Source organism: Gavialis gangeticus, unplaced genomic scaffold (assembly GCF_001723915.1).
Source record: "Gavialis gangeticus isolate Ggan-Ray unplaced genomic scaffold, GavGan_comp1, whole genome shotgun sequence".
Taxonomy (NCBI): Eukaryota; Metazoa; Chordata; order Crocodylia; family Gavialidae; genus Gavialis; species Gavialis gangeticus.
In genome coordinates this window covers 53,872,548-53,890,232 of record NW_017729034.1, presented here as the reverse complement: position 1 = coordinate 53,890,232, position 17,685 = coordinate 53,872,548, and the positions used below count along the sequence as shown (strand labels likewise).

Here is a 17,685-nt window from a genome sequence, read left to right as displayed (position 1 = left end):
GGAGCTGCGGAGCTGGATGAGGAGGCTGGTGATCGCTGTCTCCAGTCACAGGGTGAAGAAGGAGCTGTGGAGCTGGACGAGGAGGCTGGCGTCTTCTGCCCCCCACCGCTGTACTATAACGCCGATCCCTGGCACACCGCACCTGTCAGGCCCCTGCCAGCCCTGAAGGAGCGGGAGGAAGAGCTAAGGAGCCCCCTGGTCTCCAGAGCTGTGCCTGATGCCACCTCATTGGGGAGCCCCCCAGTGCCAGACATAACCCCGCAGCTGCCCAGTGCAGCCTGCCAGCTGCGTGAGGCCCTGAGGCAACTGCCACTGGTCAATGCTCTGCTGGTAGAGCTGTCGCTGCTGGGTGGTGAGCCGGGGCCTGGCACCATTCACCCCCAGTTGGCCTGGCTTTATCGAGAAGCAGGAGCGAACAGAGAGCCCATGCAGCCTTCCCTCAAGAGCAAGTCGCCAGCAGGGGAGGTGAAGAAAAAGGGTCCTCAGCCCAGTGCAAAAAGCAGATCGTCTAGCCCAAGGTTCAGAAAAAGCTGGCAGAGGTCTTTCCAGTTGGGTGCTCCTTCTTCCTGGCAGCAGAATTGCAAGAAAGCTGCGCTGGCAAGGCAGGCTGCCTCCGAGAGAGACAGCAGAAGGAAAGAAAACACACCTCCGCAAAGGAAACTTTTTTATGGGCTGACAAACACACTGAGGCTGCGGTTGCAGCAAACCAATCCTGATATGTTGGTCATTCATGAAAGGAGAGAGGAGTATAGAAAAAAACAAGCAGAGGCACTGAGGGAAAAGAGGGGGAAGGGACCTGGATCCAAAGGAAAAATGTTCAGAAACTCAGCAGAACAACATTTATCTTACCAGCATCCTGAAAGGGCAGTGGTTTCAAAAAGAAATAGGCTTGATGAAAATATTCGGACTTTAATGCAAAACAACCTTGAAAAAAATTATGAAACCACAGGAAAAGGACACCTTTCTGACCTACAGGAGCATGATCTTGCTAGCAGTTGGAAAAATAGTGATGGAAATGCAAGAGGTGGTTCATCTGAAGAAAATACGGACTCTTCAGTGAAAAGAACCACACTGCAATCCGGTTACAAAGAAAAAGATGTACAAATCCACCTGCCAAGAGCTTTCATGCATCATACTGATGCAAGAGAAAATAAAGTAGATGAAGAAACAACACATATTAGCATAGGCCTGGCCGTGGAGGAGGACTCTGTTGCTTTCGTATTAGGTGATGATCATAAACCAAACCCAAACAGGAGTTTTGAGAGTATCTCTGAATTCAAATATTCAGAGGACTTTGTAACCAGTCTTGAGAACACCATCTATTCAGAAGATTTCACCAATGCTGATTATACTGCAAGAGGATCAGAAGCTTTTGGCAGTAGCCCAGACCCTGTATTACTAAGCCCAATGCAAACTCGCTCAGAAGTGGATTCAGAATCAGACAAATCAAAAATATCTGGGGAAAGTCTGAGGACGGAGAGCAGGTCAGCTCATGTCCCAGTTCCCTCAACTGCATCACCAGTCCACTCTTTTAAGATACCCTACCGTTTAAAAAACAGAAAGAAAAGCAGAGTTGCAGTTGGGAGTTTATTGAGCAACCTTTCTAGTCCTGCAGAGTCATTACATGAGCAGCAGCCATCCCTACAGTTCAAGGAAGAAGGCAGCAAGAGTGACCAAACTCTCAGAGAATCCTTGGCCGTGAAAGATAAACAAGGTCATTCTGATAAGACCTGCAATGTAGGAAAGGGTCAGACCTCTTCAGAAAAGAGCCAGTCTCTAAAGACATCTCAAGTTAGTTCTTACCTGCCATCCAATGTGTATGACTTTGAACTTAGTGCATTGGAAAACAGTACTTCAGACGAAGAAGAGAATGATGATTTGGGAGCATTAAGTATTACTAATCAATGTAAACACATCAGTGAGCTAGTAGTAAACAAGCTTCCTGGATACACAATGTGATTACCGTTAGATGGTCTGCTGGTCAAAATGATGTTAAAACAACATTTCTGTAAACACTGACAATTTAAAACTCTTGTACAGCACTGGCATTTTATATGAATTTAATAAAATACTGCTTGAGCTCTATAAGAACATTGCAATTAAATGGTGCATATAACATGTTAATGTTTTGAATCCAATTAAAAAAAAAGCAGCTAAACTATTATTTATTTTTGATTGTAGAAATTAAGATAGAAGCAGTGAGGGTTCCTGGATTATCTAAAAACTTTTTTTCAGGAGAGAGTATTGTAGCATGCAGCTAGTGTGTGTACAGAATGTATGTAACTACTGTTAAAATGTAGCAGTTCATGAACTAGAATTCACCCTCTCCACAAAAATATCTTGTATGTTTCCAGGAAATTAGGGATCCAAATGGAGCACAACCTGTAATTAGTTGTGACAGGCCACAAGCATTAGCAGCCAGAAGGAACCCTTTATCTGGTCTGTGTAGTACAGGCAATATTACTTTATCCAGTGGTTCTAGTCATCTGTGAACTGAAGCACTGTTTCTCAACCTTTTCAGGTTAGCAATTCCTTAAAGTCAAATTTTTATCCATCTCTTTACATTTACTCTAAAATAGTAACAAATGTTATGGACAGCGATAAACATAATTTTTCTGAGCGGGTTGAGAGAGAGAATACTTGACCTTGTAAGGTATGGGTGCCAATGAGTTTTAATAAATTTTCAACGCCTCACAACCCCTTGATTGCATTTTGAGATGCTGCCCCTTAAGGGTCATGACCCGCTAGTTGAGAAACGCTGGACTGATATGTACATTTCAGAAAGACATCAGAACATGATTTAAAGATTCCAAATGATGGAAAATTTAGTACATCCTTTTGTAATCTGTTCCAGTGATTAGCTGTCTTCATTGTTAAATTTATACTTCATTTTCAGTTTGAATTTGTTTTATTTTTCCCCTTTTCTTCTGACTTTCACTTTCAGCCATTGGACCTGTATAATTGACATGTTTGGAAAAAATATACATTTATATTCCTACTCTAAATTTCAAAGGCATTCTTAAGAAAGCAAAACAACAAAAATCACACCTCTCTCTTGTTCTCTTTGCTGACTTGTTAGGTGTCTAAATTTTTGTAGGGTGGAAGCAGATTTACCTTTGTGGCAACAATTTTTTTTGGCAGCACAAAGGCCAAACATGTCCATGCCCTTTGTTGTGCCACAAATGCCTGAAATTTGTAGCCACAACATAGGTGGTATCAATTTGTACCGCTTTATTGTGACTGATGTCTCCTCAGTTTATGGTGGGGGAGCATGGTCAGTTTGGAGCTGCTTCCAGGGACTGAGAGAGCCATTTTTGCATACCCTGGGAATTCCCTGGGAGCACTTCCCATCTCTTCCCTCTAACAGAGACATGTCCCATGCAGTTTCTGGGTTTTGTTTCTGTAAGCAGGAAACCCCAGCTTTCCCTGTTAGAGACATGCCCTGGGGAATTTCCCAGGCACATCTCTGTAAGTGAAAATCATGTTGTCTATTGTCCTACAGGATAGCCCAGTGGGACAATGTGCAATAATGAAGCAGATCCAACGGTAGCAGGACACATCCTACCATAACTTATCTGCTTTATTTGGTGACGTGGAAGTGCAGACAGAAGCGCAGCTCCCTGCTGTAACAATGCTTTGCAGGAAGTGTTCTGAGTTACAAGGATCCCCTGGATCAAACAGAAGAGAAATGTTGGTTGCAGGGGAAGAGGGGAATCTAGCTGTTGGCTGCAGCCTGCCACTAGTTTCCCGTACCAGTAGCCCTTTCTCTTTCCCAGCCTGTCCCTGTTTCAGAATGTGAGGGTGGAGAGGGAGCTCATTCTAGGGGTTCCCCAGCCAGCGTTGGAGAGTGGGGTGGGTGAATTAGAGCCCCCCCCCACCTCAAGGACTGAAAACCTCCCAGACTGAACTCCTCCATTCCCTTTCTCCCCTCCCATTCACCAAACAGTGACAGGCTGGTAGGCAGCACAGACGGAAGTTACAGAAGATACTTTCTTTTGAAACATCTTCATCTGACCCCTCATGCAATTAGGGTTCAGATTTTCACCTAACAGGCTATTTCTGAAGCCATCCACTTGTGTTTGGTCATGGCTATAAACAGCTTTCTGTGGCCAGATTGGGCAAAAATTGTCCTTTCTATCTGCGCCTCTGTTTATATCCTAAATCTTGGAATAAATTTACAATCCCTTTCCTCAAATCAGACTTTTATCTGGTTTCTCATTAATACTGTCCTGTCTAGAACCTTCTTCCTCTAAAGTGTTATATTACTCTCACCAAGTTTTGCCTAAAGTTTTTTGCTTTATGTTAGCTCACAGTTACCCTCCTCTGAAACACTGTCCTGTTACTGCATATTTTTACCTTTCATGTAATTAATTCATAGGACTAACTATTTACATTTCTACAGTCTGTACATTTAGTTTTTTCCAACTCTTCATTACTAGTTCCATTTACTTGGGAGTGATACTACCTTCTACCAAAACCAGTTTGACAAATGTAATCTAGTAAGACTATTTGAATACTTACATCAATATCAGAGCCTAACTGAACAGTAATTTGAAGGCAAGCAGACACACTTATGCTTCCTGTGCTGAAAGCAATTTCCACTCAGCTGTTTTATGAATAGTTTTTTTATATTGTTTTACTTCATCATTTCACAATTCCAGATGAAAGAACGACTGTGGAGCCAGTCTCCCTCATTCCTGAACATTTTGTCAAAATAACCAACCTCACTTGAATCCTGTGTTATATTTTTTAAAAATTATTACTAATGGGTCAAGTTCCATGCAGTGTTCATGGGCAAACCTGCCAGTGAAGTGGGGGCCTGCAGGAGTTGGCCCAACTACTTTTAGTAGATGAAAGGATCTGTGGGTTTTGGGGTTTTTTCATTTAAAACCTCTCTGAAACAAAGTTCTCTTGAGATCTTACACAGTTAAGCATAGATTATATATGTAAAGTATTATAAAGTATTCGATGATAGATTGGAATTAAAGACAGAAATTTTGTTTGATTGTTCCTTCATAATTGTTCCGTTTATAAGGACATTGAAAAAGGATTCATTCCAACTAATTTTATTTTTTATAACATCTATGAGTTAGTTAAATAAATACTGTGGTGTCCAAATATAGCAAGTGATGGAATTACTAGATAGTAATAGTCCCTGTGTTACACATTTTCTAAGGAGGAGACATACCTGCAAGAAAATGGAATTAATTTAAGGAGTCATTTTTTAAACATACATTTTTACATAAAATCCAGCTAGGAAGTACAGCAGAGGAAAGGAGGTTTACACCTTCAGCCTAATTTTTAATCTTCCGAATAACGGTTTGAACAAGTTAAGACTGGATATGAGCTGTGCCATTGTTATAATGATATGATCTTATATGTAATTGAACAATTCTCCATTAAAAGAAATAGGGAAAGATTTAGTTATATTAGTATGATATTTGGGATCCATGAAGCCATCGCATTTCCAACACGTTTTAATAAAACAACATTTTTCTGTATTCTACAGAACAAAAATAATGATTTTATAGGTATTTTTTATGTAAGGACGCATGAGAATTTATCAGAATTACCTTGAATGAATCATACATTATATCACCTCAGCCTGGGTATACTAGTTTAGGTAGTTTCTCAGTGGGCACATTGACATGTTCCTTAATGCACCTTTGCTACTATGCATTATGTGTAGTACCTGTAATATGAGTATTACATAGAGGCTTATTAGCTGCCCTAATGCACAGTAGCAAAAGTGAACTTTTTTGTGCCAATGCACAGTAGACTAGCATGGTTTTTTTGCAGTGCTTTGCAGTGCTTTAATGCACAGTAGACTACTTACTGTGTATTAAAGCACACATACAGGCATGCCTAGCTTTATTTACAAATTGTATCATCTTCAATTTTGACCAAATTAGGTAATAACATAAATTATAGTAAAGGATCTCTTTAACTGTACTTTTATAGGGGAAAAGGCAATCAGGACTGATAGCAGAGATGATATCTTTTATAAGGCCAACACAATTTTTGCAAAAAAAAAATTCTTTTAATTTCAAGATTTTGGGCACAAACAGCCCTTCACAGGACTCTTAATCCTGATTCATACCAGCTATAAGCTGACTTCCCAAAGGACTTTTCCATCTATTGACTCCTCTCTGAAATCCTATGAAATATGAACTTTCATTTCTACCCAGGAGAACTTTTACAATCTTTTCTCCAATGGCTGATGAAGGGTGTTTGTGCCTGAGAGCTGGCAATTAAAGATTTTTTTTGAAAAAATCTTGGTGTAATGAAAGATATTATCTCTACTATGAATCCTGATTGCCTTTTAACTGTACTTGCAACTTAAACTTCTTAAGCTAGCTTTCCTCAGTAAATGACTTTTAAAAAATTAAGACTCAGGTGCAGAGAAATGAGAGGAAGAGCAAGGCATCTCCATAAAGGCTGACTACGTTAACATCCACTAAACTGGATGGAAGGTGGCTTATAGGATGCCCCCTATGGAGATCCTGGCATTTTAATGAAGGGGAGAAAGCAAGCAGAGCTATCCCCTTCTGCCCTTCTCTTTGTTGACTGAGAAGCCTGCTGCTAAATAGAAATAGTGATAGAGATTTAGCAGCAGTCTGTCATGCACCTGCAGGCTGTCTCCGGCATTTTCTCCAGTTTGGTTCTGTGCTGCCTTCACGCCTTTGAAAGGTCTAATCTAGTGCAAAGGCAACTCAGTGCATGTGAAAAGATTCTGTCTGACATCCCTGAAGACATACAGATGGTATACAGGTTATATAAGAATATATACAGCATACATAATAACTTCTGAACTCTGTACCACCAATGCAAACTTGAAAGGTCAAGCCTTTGTGGGTGCAAAACATTCCTTCTGAAGTTTATTCAATTTTCATTTTCAGTCCAGATTGCTAAAGCAATTGCCAATTATTTCTCATTGTGATGTGCAGAGTGTTCCATTGGCAACTACTCTAAAACCAAACCCATTTCTTAAATGACAACAGCTGTCCACCTAATGCTTTTTACATCACTGCCATTTAAGTTGAGTTCCTACCAGCAACTTGAAGGCTGTGTAAACTCTTTGAAACCTGTAGTCTCTGAAATGGCTGTCAGTAGTCTACAAGGAGCTGCAAATGGCTCACATTTACTTGCTGTTAGGGATTCTTTAAATAGTTCCTGGACAACGTTTGGTTGGTAGGCATCCAGAGGTGGATACTGGACAGCATTTGGCCAGTGGCCAATCTGGTACAGGTTGGTGGACAGCAGAGGGAGCCACTAGGATATAAGGCTTTTCTGATGGGAGAGAGGTGAAAGTGGATTAGAGCACTTGGTCTCCTCCAGGAAAGACATTAGGGCCTGTAAGGTTCCCTGGCTGGGTGAGGTAAGCCTACACAGAACACAGGTAGATAATGAGCTGTCAGGCGTTAGTGTTAATTACCCATTACCTATCTTTTCTCTTACTTTGTTACCAACACAATAAAGTGGAGTGTGAAAGAAAACCCTCTGACTCAGAATACTGTGCTGAGAATCTATAAAGTTCCAGAAAATCTGGCAGCAGTCTCTGTTAAAACTTATTTTTAATTGCTTAATAGATCAATACTGTACAACTAAGTTAAAAGGTAAAGAGCAACATAAAAACAAAACACTTAAGAACTGCCTGTCACCCAGCTTCCACTGTCCATTAAAGCTTTAACATAAAGCCTCAATACTCTAATTGACGTAAGATCTAGTTGACCCACAACCCCAAGTCTCTTAGGATCACTCCTGTACCTTGTAGTTACTGTAAAAGTTCAAATTTTGTATTTACCATGTATTTGTGTATATTTTATATAGCAATATGAAATTCCCGTCCATTAAAAAATAACTAAAATTGCTGAATTGTTCAGCAGATGCCCACGTCAATTGTGATTTCCATTATATTGTTTTTTTCCCTCTTTTGCAATTCTAAATATCACCCTGAGCAAGTAGTACTATTTCTTCAATCTTAATGGATATCTCTATGGCAAAATGGAGTTTCATGCTGTGGTACTGGGGCCAGTTCTGAATGGACTAACACAAGTACTGGAAGCAGGATAGTTGTATTAGCATGGTGCTTTGTTCAAGATAATTAGTAACTCCCAGATTTGCATTCATGGGGCCCATCCCCACAAGTGGGAATGTGTTTCCCTGGGGACAAACAGCAGTGGCACGAGGTGTGACGCTGCTACTTGTACCTGGGGAACGCCAGAGCCACATGTGCTCCGGCGCGCAGCATGTTGCCCCAGGTTGGGTAAGGGAGGCTGGGGCCAGCAACTGTGCTGGCCCCAGCAGCATTACGTGGGGTCCTGGGGGCCTCTAGGAGCTGCAGCCACTGAGCCTGCAACAGGGAGCCTGGCCAGCAGCTGGAGTGTAGCTCCAGCCAGCCAGCGACTATGTGCACCACCCCACTTTTTTTAGGTGTGGGCTTTTTTGACTCTGGGATCTCTCAGGGTCAAAGCCACACATATGCTGCAAAGTAGTTCAGGGAACCCCTGCATGTGCAGTGTGTGTTGCGTGCTGCATACCACATGTCTGCACTCATTTAGACACACCCATACTGTCTATTTGCAACTTATGAATTCCCATACAGTTTGGGAAGTCCTTTTCATAAATACACCAAAGCACTATTCAACGTGGGAACCATCAATTTCAACTATTGTTCAATTATACTTAGCACCAACATTTATCAGGTTATTTTGACAATTTGTTGGCCTGAGTCCTAAGATTTTTATGATTAATTTTCTAAGAGTTTACTTATCATTTATAGGTTTTTGTGGTTATTCATGTACAAAATTGCTATTCACTATTTTTAATTCTTTGGGCCTTCATTTTCTTTCCCATTTTCTGAGGATTTGTCGCTGGCAACTATTTTAGTACTTGCTCAATTTTGATTCTCAAGACCTATATAACTTATGTTCCTATCCTCAAAGATTGTGTTAAATTTTGCCTGCAGCACTTTTCATTAGTTCCTGAAGTATAGTGGTACTTATTCACAACTGAAGAACAACTCTCTAAATGTTGGTGGCAGAGCAGCGACCTGCATTTCTGGGACATATGACTTAAATATTTCACATCTGCTTCCCTCCTGCATTGTCTTGCCTTCAATCTTCTTAAAAAGTTTTTAGCTTCCAGAACTGCCTTATGTTAGATAATTAGAGCTCATTGTGAGGGCATCAAATGGATATTATTTTAATAGTCCTCATACTGATAAGGACAATCCTTTAGTACTTGCTCCCTCCAAGCTGTTGGAACATTTAACATTTTTTCTCTTGTCTTTCTTGATAATTGTTCCTGAGATTTTTCAGGATCCCTTTCAGCCACTTCAGAGCCTGAGAACATTATGTCCCTTGTACACATGTCAATGTATGATTTAAATATCCTTCATTTAAGATGCATATTAATAGATGGCATCTTCTAGTTAGGAAATTCACTCCCTGCTTTGGTCAGATTTTAATCTCTTTCCTGTGGTGTCACAGAATCCCTTGAAAATTCTTATTTGGCTACCACCAAAGGATTGTGATTTGAACCTCTTTCTTGATTTCACAGAAAAACTTGCATCTTTCCAAAAGATTATGAATGTTTCCAATTTTCAGTTTCGCAAAAGAGGCATTGATAACTAATTGAGTTTTCAATAGTTTACACATTATGCTTACCCAGAGGAAAAAGTTCCTGATATACGTCCAAGATTAACATTGTTCTTGGCTAAATTATACATGTGTGATGCATTGGTTACTGTGGTGGGGGAGAGATGAAAAAGGAAAGGACTTGAAGTTTATAACAGACTTTAAAATCAATACATCTTGTATAGTTATTCAAATTCTAGGCAAATATGCTGAAATGATTATTTCAAAACTTCAAGTATTTTGGATGGAAGCCCTAATAGACTTTGCTTTATACATTGGTAATACTATATAACCAATATTTGGGCTAAATTAGACAAAATTGGATTTGACCCTGAAGCTCTTATACAGCTAGCTCATATGTGAATAGTCCTACTGACTTGAAGAAAACTATGGAGGTTTTAAAAGAGTTTAAGGAATTTGAGTGCCTAAATGCTATTGAATTTAAATGGTATTTGGGCACCTGACAAATCCCAGCCTGAGTTTAATGCAATCAGAGAATTGCAGGTAAGAAACCTGGCTCCGTTGAAGTCAATAGCAAAATTCCCATAGACTTAAATTAAACCCAGATTTTACCCCTTGTAAGAATACAGGTGGGGGAATCATGCCCATTAATTGTAAAAGGCATTTCAGAGAGCTGCTCAGAACAAGAATTGTTCTTATTATAGTCTAGTCTCACCTTGAATAAATATCTTGAGTCTACCTTGAGTAAATATCTAGCCATATTTTATCATAAATAAAAGAACATTTTACAAACTACAGTTCTGCTGAAGAATGTAACTATCATTTTAAAAGTTTGCACGTTCCCTTATTTTCCTTGACCTGAATGCATGCAATAGAAACCCTAGCAGAGAGCTCTGGGGGTACTGTTTTCTAGGAACATTTTTGGATTCCAGAGGCAAAAATTTAAACCTCAGAAGCCTATTATGAGCTAAGGATAAAATTCCCTGCTAATCAGGAAGGGTTAGCAGTACTGTGAATGAGGGACTGACTCCTCCAGAGTCCGTAGAATTCCCATAGCCTTCCCTTCCTCTCTCCTCTACTGCAGCAACACAGTCCGTTTCTCAGATGTGTAACCTCAGAGTCCTCTTTGACTCCTCTCACCAGACATCGACACCGTCACTAATCCTGCCAGGTTTTCCTCCACAATATCTCCATGATCTACCTAGTTTTCTTTGTTCCTTAATTCTTCCAGTGCTCTGACTGATGTAGTTTCTATTTCACCAACCTTCGCGTTGCCATCTTTGCCAAGCAACCTCTCCCTCATTCTTCTACTATCAATCTAAAGCAGTGATTCTCAGCAAGGAGTGAGGGGATGTGGCCCCCTGGGGTGGCAGCCCCCAATCTGCCTGCTGGATGAGAGAAGCCGGGTGCTGCTGCCTGAGACTGGCGGCATACTGGCACCAGTCCCAGGCGTGAGCACCCAGCTTCCCGCCCTCATCTGGCAGGCAGATCTGGGGCCCACAACCCCAGAAGAACCGGCACAGCCCCCGCAGCCCTCCCTGGGTTGTAGGCTGTTTTGAGCTTCTCCGTTATAGCCTATGGGCAAAACATCGAAACAGCATCAAACCAGTGATGCTAGACTATAATAAGAACAATTCCTATACATTCAGCAAAACGGACTGACAAAATGAAATGGAGCAGTGGTTTCAAATTGAAATGAAATTCAAAACGAAACACTGTTCCGTCAAAACCTCCAAACTCAAGTGGAAATGGAACGGTGCTGTTTCGCACAGCCCTGTTACTTATTGAAACAGAGTGCTGCTGAATTCAAAAAAGTAATGGAGGGGTGCCTTGAATATAAAAGAGGTTGAAAATCACTGATCTGGAGTTTCATCATTCATGAAATCTCCAAACACTGATCAGGTTTTTTCATTGACATGTCCTCATCTTATATACCAAACAGAAGTTCTGTTGTTTTGTGTATAAGGCCACACATTTTGCCTCTTACATGCATAGGTTCCTTTTTCACTGCTTAATATGCACCTCTTTGCACTGCCCAATCCACAACATTTTTGCTCCTTCCCGCTGTTGTCTCCAAAACTCTTTTACATATGTAGCAGGCTTACCTGTTCGGAGCTTGGGTTGAGTCCTAGGATCAAGGGTGTGTTGTTTGATTGGTGGTGCCCACGCACCAATCCAGAGGCAGCACAAGGGAAGCAATGCCCCACCCTTTCCCAAAGGGAGGGGGCAAGGAGCAGCTGGACCTGAATCGGAACAGCACCAGCCAGGTCCGGAGAACTTCAGGGGTGGAGCCCCTGAAGAGTATAAAAGGGGAGTGTGCTCAGCAGGCAGAGCAGATGCAGCAAGGGACTCAAGAAGAGCGGAGCCAAGAAAAGCTGGGGCACTCTCCCCCAGTGGGCAATAGGCGCAAGGCTCCTGAAGCCTCCACTGGAGGAGCAGCTTTGGGAGCGGTGCGAGACTGCTCAGGCTGTAGATGGCGCATGGGGACGGTGCAGGGAGACCCAGCCCTGGGAGTGGCGTGAGACTGTTTGGGTCCATCGCAGTGCACAGTTCAGTGCACAGTGCCCAGGCTTTGGGAGCTGCAAGCAGCAGCTCGAGCCTGCAATCCCAGCAAAGCCAACAAGCCCCATGGTGCATGGAGAAGCACATGGGCCAAGGGCCTTGGGGGCCACAGTGAGGCCGCTGAGGTCCCATCTCCCGGCAAATGGCCAGGTCTCACGATGCAGAGGGTGGTGCATGGGCCCAAGCCTTGGGATCCAGGGAGCAGTGCAGGCTGCTTGGGTTAGCCACCCAGCATGAGGACAGCCAGTCCGAGCCTGAACAGCCTGGCCTGTGCTAAAATAGCTCTTGGTGCCAAGGCCAGGGCACAGGGAAATAGTATGCTGCAGCATGGGGCCCAGCACCCAGGAGCCAGCAGCAGTGGTGCAGCAGCTGAGAGGAGTGGAGCCCTTGGTGCCCAGAGCGGGGCACAGGGTGGAGAGGAGCCCAGCGGTGCGGGAGAGGCCTGGAGAGGTGCTCCAGCAGAGGAGACCCCATTGAGCTGCACCCTGACCACCACCACCTGAGGGAGTGTGAGTCATTGGGCCCTTGGGTCCCACAGGGGAAAGACCTTTGGGGCGGGCAAACCCCGAGAAGGGGCTGGGTGAGCAGCACCCCCGCCTAGTCAGGGCTCTAAGGGGAGAGGCCCCTGGCTTCCCGGACACCCCCCCAAGGGACCCCATTGGAAGGAGGACTATCTCTTGCCATGAGTCAGGGACTGTATTAAGGAATAGATGTTATTAAGATTGTTCATGTTCGTGCCTTATATTGTGTAATTGAAATGTTGTATTGTGTTGTTGTATTGTGTTGATGCTGCTGAAATTGTTTTACTGTGGTGGCTAAATAGTGTTATTTAGGGTTTGAGCTTGGTTATTGGTTAATGTTCACTGTGCAAATATATGTATATGATATTTAGTTTTATGTTTATGCATATTATAACTCAATAAATTGTATATAGTTAAGAACTTTAGGCTTGGGCTTACTCTATAGAGGAAAGAGGGATCCGCTCGAAATTTTGGCATCCCTCTCACAGCACCCCCTCCTGCCTACCCATCCCGTCCGACTGAGAATAGGGCACACCCTTGGGTGCACCTGGGTTATACATAGCTCTGGAACTCACCATCCAACTGCTGTATATCCACCGTTTCCTTCATCCTTGTGGTTGGTCTGGAGACTGTTATTTTGCCTGAAGAGCTCTCAAAGGTCTTGTCTACAAAAATATAATTTATGACCAGTAAGAACCATTAGATCATCTTGTCTGATCTCCTCTGTATCACAGTCATTTCACCCTTCCGAGCATTGCTGATTATCAGTGATAATCATGCTAATCATAAGGAGAGCAAAGGACAAAGTGTCTTCAACGATTCAGACATTATAGTGAAACCCAAATACAAAAAGAAAAATAATGGTATATCTGTGAAGCTCTGACATGTTACATCTTAAAATAATATAAAATTGTATACTGTTGCATAGCTCTAGCAAAGTTTAAAAAATATAATATAATTTTGGGGAGTTGTTTCTGATTTAACCATCACAGCTGTTTTGGAGCTACAGTTTCAATCAGAACAAGCCTCCCTTGCTTGCCCTCAGCTTTCTCAGCCAATGTGATTCATAGATTTCTTAGCAATAGCTCTGTATACTCTTTCATTTCTCTCTCTAAATGCAAGAGCAGAAATTCTTTAAAGCAGTTTAACGATTTTTTCTGGATCCATACTTTCAGCACAAGCATGGATCTCTGGCACATGCAAACTTTACTTATTTAAAGCATTTCACAGACTCATTTTTTTAATGTTAAAAACATTACATTTAATCCCTTCTCTTCAATTTGAGCAACAAACTTGCCACTTAGCAATGATTATTAAATGACCAATTATTTATTTAATAAAATCTAGCATGTCGAATATGCACTCAAAACTGCCAGCGCTGGAGATTCCATTTACTTATATCCTTTCCCTAGCCCTCTAGTTGTTTCTTAAACTGAAGCATTTGTTTACTTTAATTGCGTTAATTTTGATTCATTAAAAAGAAAAGTATACTGAGCCGTTCTGAGGACTGAAGTATATATGGTAGATTTCTATCTTAGATCCAACTTCCATTTTTCCAAAACATGGTTCCAATATAGCAACCAACCACGAGATGCTATCCCTCTGACACTGAACTCACAATCATCCTGTTTGGTTGTTCATAACAATACATTCAGGGTAAATCTCAGGACACTCCTCTAACTCCTTGTTTGGACCTCCTTACATTGTAAAATGGACCTGGAAATCTTCCAAGTCAGAAGCTAAGGTGGAAAAAACTGCCCAGCTTTCTAAAAAGACTTAAAAAAATAATAATTCGTGTGCCATGAAAGATGTTCTAGGAGTGCATAGGGAAGCCATCTGATATTTTTGAGGGGAAAAAACCCATTACATACTTAGATTCATTTATTCCCCATTTAATGTGATGATAACCTCCCTCACTGTAGTTTTTTCTCCTGTTCCCAGGAGGACAAGGAAATGAAGAGATGCCCAACTTTGTTTTGGGCTTGCATTTTCAGCAGTAACTCAGGTCATAGCAGTTCTATTTTTATTTGAGCCTTTTCATTAATGCCTAAAAACTTAGTAAGTGGTTAAGTGCCAACATTTATTAATCAAATTATTTTTAAAAAACAAAGATAAAAAAACCCTATGCAACGTTCTCCACCTCCCTTCCCCCCCCAAAAAAAAACACACTCAAAACTTTAGCACACACAACACCAAAATAACCTACTCAGAGAAAAACTACACTTTTACAATATTAACAACAGAACGAGTCTCCTTCCTTCCAGGATCAGAAAAGATCACTTTCCCAGATTGCTTCTTTTGCCTTACAGATGCCCTAAATCTCAACAAAAATCAGACTAGTAAAGATGCTGAGAAGAGGGGGAAGTTCAGTGGATGGAAAACAGCTTTCTTCCACCCCCTTTTCCACATGAGAGCTCACACACCTCAACACATTTCAACCACAATCATGTTGCAGCAGGAGAGACATTTAAGGAGTCCAGATCTAAATTACTTATAGATCAAAGCCAACATCTTGATTCTATAAAATTAATGAGTCTAGATTTCATTCAACTATTTAGCATAACTATTTCTTAATAGGACTTTTTGCCTCTCATTTTAGAACCACTCTACTGTTCTCTTAACAAATAATGAATAAAAGTAGCACAAGACATGCTTTATCATATACTTCCAGAAAACTGGCATAACTAAAGCCGACAAACTTAAAGACATTAGAAGGAGAGGAGAAACTATTCCTTCCACATGGTTGAACAGTTTTAGAATTAGTCATAAGACAGCTGGTCACACTTGGTCACACTTTCTCCAATGTCTCCCATCCATGAGAGTTCTTCAGGAACACCAACAATATTTTTAGCTTTTCCTCTCCAGATGTACATGCAGCTCTCCTTAATGCAAGTGAGTTATTTGCAAATAGCTGGGGGCTGGGGGAGAATAAACCCGGTAAGTGGTCTGGGAATTCCTAAAGCACTGTATCCTCTGTTACTGCACTCAAAAGCTGTCTTCACATTTGTGTGTCATCCTGATTCCTTTGTCCCAGAAGGCAGCTGGTTCTGTCATGTAGGACCATATTAGCTTCTCCTTAAGTATCCTGAAGTAATGTTTATTTCTGCATGAAAGCTTCCTCTTCACATCCACTCATAACAGCCCAGTTTGTCGCCCTTGTAAAAAGCTTCTGCAACACCATTACTTCCTACTACTTTATCACTGTACAGTGTAAGTCACAATAATGGCTCCAAACTAAAGACCACATTCTCGCCTAAGCTTACATGACTAAAGGGGGAAAAGGACTCTGAATTCCTAGCTAAAATCGTGGAAAGACAAAGAAGCAGAGCGCTACCTGACAGTGTAGCTTAGATTGATTAATGCGATTTTCCACCTTATGGGTTAGACTGCCTCCCGTGTGTGGGTCTAACAATGGTGCCAGGACACTGCTACCCATAAAGATCCTCTCTGAGTCTTGAGGATGTTGTAATAGCTGCACTTCACAGATGTCCAAGGAGACATTTACTTCCCCAGCTGTACATCATGGAGTCACTGTTAGAACAGGCTGCTTCTGTACCATCCCCAGTGCAGGGCTATGGCTTAATATAACAATCTATTTTTCAATTCAATTACACAAATAAGAGCCCATTACTTCATCATGCTTCCAAAGTTGATAGACTATTACTGACTATGAAAAACACACCACTTTTTTTATAATTCCCAGGGTTCTTATTGCTGTACAATGTTAATCAAATGCTGAAATGACTGATTTTGCAACATTTTAAAACAATAAGTATATGTGTTTAGTAATGGCCAAATATGCCTAGGATTCAGATTTGGGAAGAGTCACATGGAACAATGTATGACGCAATCAAATACAAAATATGTGGGCATAACAATTATGAACCATCTGGTAACCTGGCATTTGCTTGTACAGGAATGAGATTTCAATTAAGTTTTGCTATCAGAAACTGTAAATGACAGCTCCCATGTGAAACCTCAAAGCCAGTAAACTGTCTACATAAATAGTGGGGTATCATTCAACTAATTAGTTGGATCATACTCCCTGATTACATACTTTGTAAATGATGTGCTCCTTGGAAATGAACAGCGTATGTGGTTGTGTTGTGTTGTGTTGGGGGAGTGGGTCCATTTTGTTTTGTTTTGGGATTTTTTTTTTAGTGGTTGTTGAAGAATGAGCCATATGGCATGTAAATTGGAAGTCACCCTGTGCAATTTGCTTAGAGCAGGGTGATATTAAGGATAAGTCAATCATTGTATCACTTTGGCAGGTCAGAATGACATCAGTAGCAAAATTAAAAACAAAAAGAAAAAAAAGTCTTATTCTAACCAAATAAGTATGCTAGATGACAAGAGACTTGTATTTAGGTTCACTTGGAACCATGCAACAAAAAAGTACAACCCCCACCCTCCCCCCCAGCCCATGAAAGAGTTCATGTTGCTACTAGACAGGGATTCAGCTGCTGCTCTCAATGGTCCCAAGAGGAAACCAAATTATCTCAGCACTATCAGCAAGGTTCAGGAGGGAGAAAGGTTATTAATGGGGCAGCCAGAAAAGTCGTACAGCCTTTTGGCTATGAAATATATTCCTGTACTGGATGAACAAGCTCTGTGCTTCCTGTTCTCTCTCAGCCGTTGATAGTTATTATTACTACAAATGCCTTTTTTATTTTAGTATATAATACTAAAGATCTGTCAAAAAATCATTCAGTCTCCTTATCCAATATATTTTATCATCTTTCCTCTCACTATAGTTAGTTAGAGCTTCAGTTCCATTAAAGAAATAGACTCTGCAACTACTGACCCATGAAAGTTATTGCAGATCTTTGAGACCAATGCCTGATTCAGCAATCCAAATGCTGCACTATCAGCATACATAGACTGTAACCCTAAGCCTACTCCTTCTCTGCATGACCGCTGCAATTGATCTTTTAACCAAAAATTGGAAATTACAGATGAGTGAATGAGAGCCCAGAATCTGATTTCTACCATACTAGTGTAAA

At 41.3% G+C, this 17,685-nt stretch overlaps 1 protein-coding gene across 1 annotated transcript in view; it reads left to right on the top strand.

Annotated features, from left to right (window-relative positions):
• MAP10 (microtubule associated protein 10) overlaps positions 1 to 2,170 on the top strand; it is an 8,137-nt gene extending 5,967 nt beyond the window's left edge. The window contains exon 2 of the mRNA XM_019527605.1: positions 85 to 2,170. Within this exon, the coding sequence (XP_019383150.1) occupies positions 85 to 1,959 (1,875 nt within the window). The 3' untranslated portion in view covers positions 1,960 to 2,170. The remainder of the gene's footprint in view (positions 1 to 84) is intronic.
• The last annotated feature ends 15,515 nt before the right edge of the window (positions 2,171 to 17,685 follow it).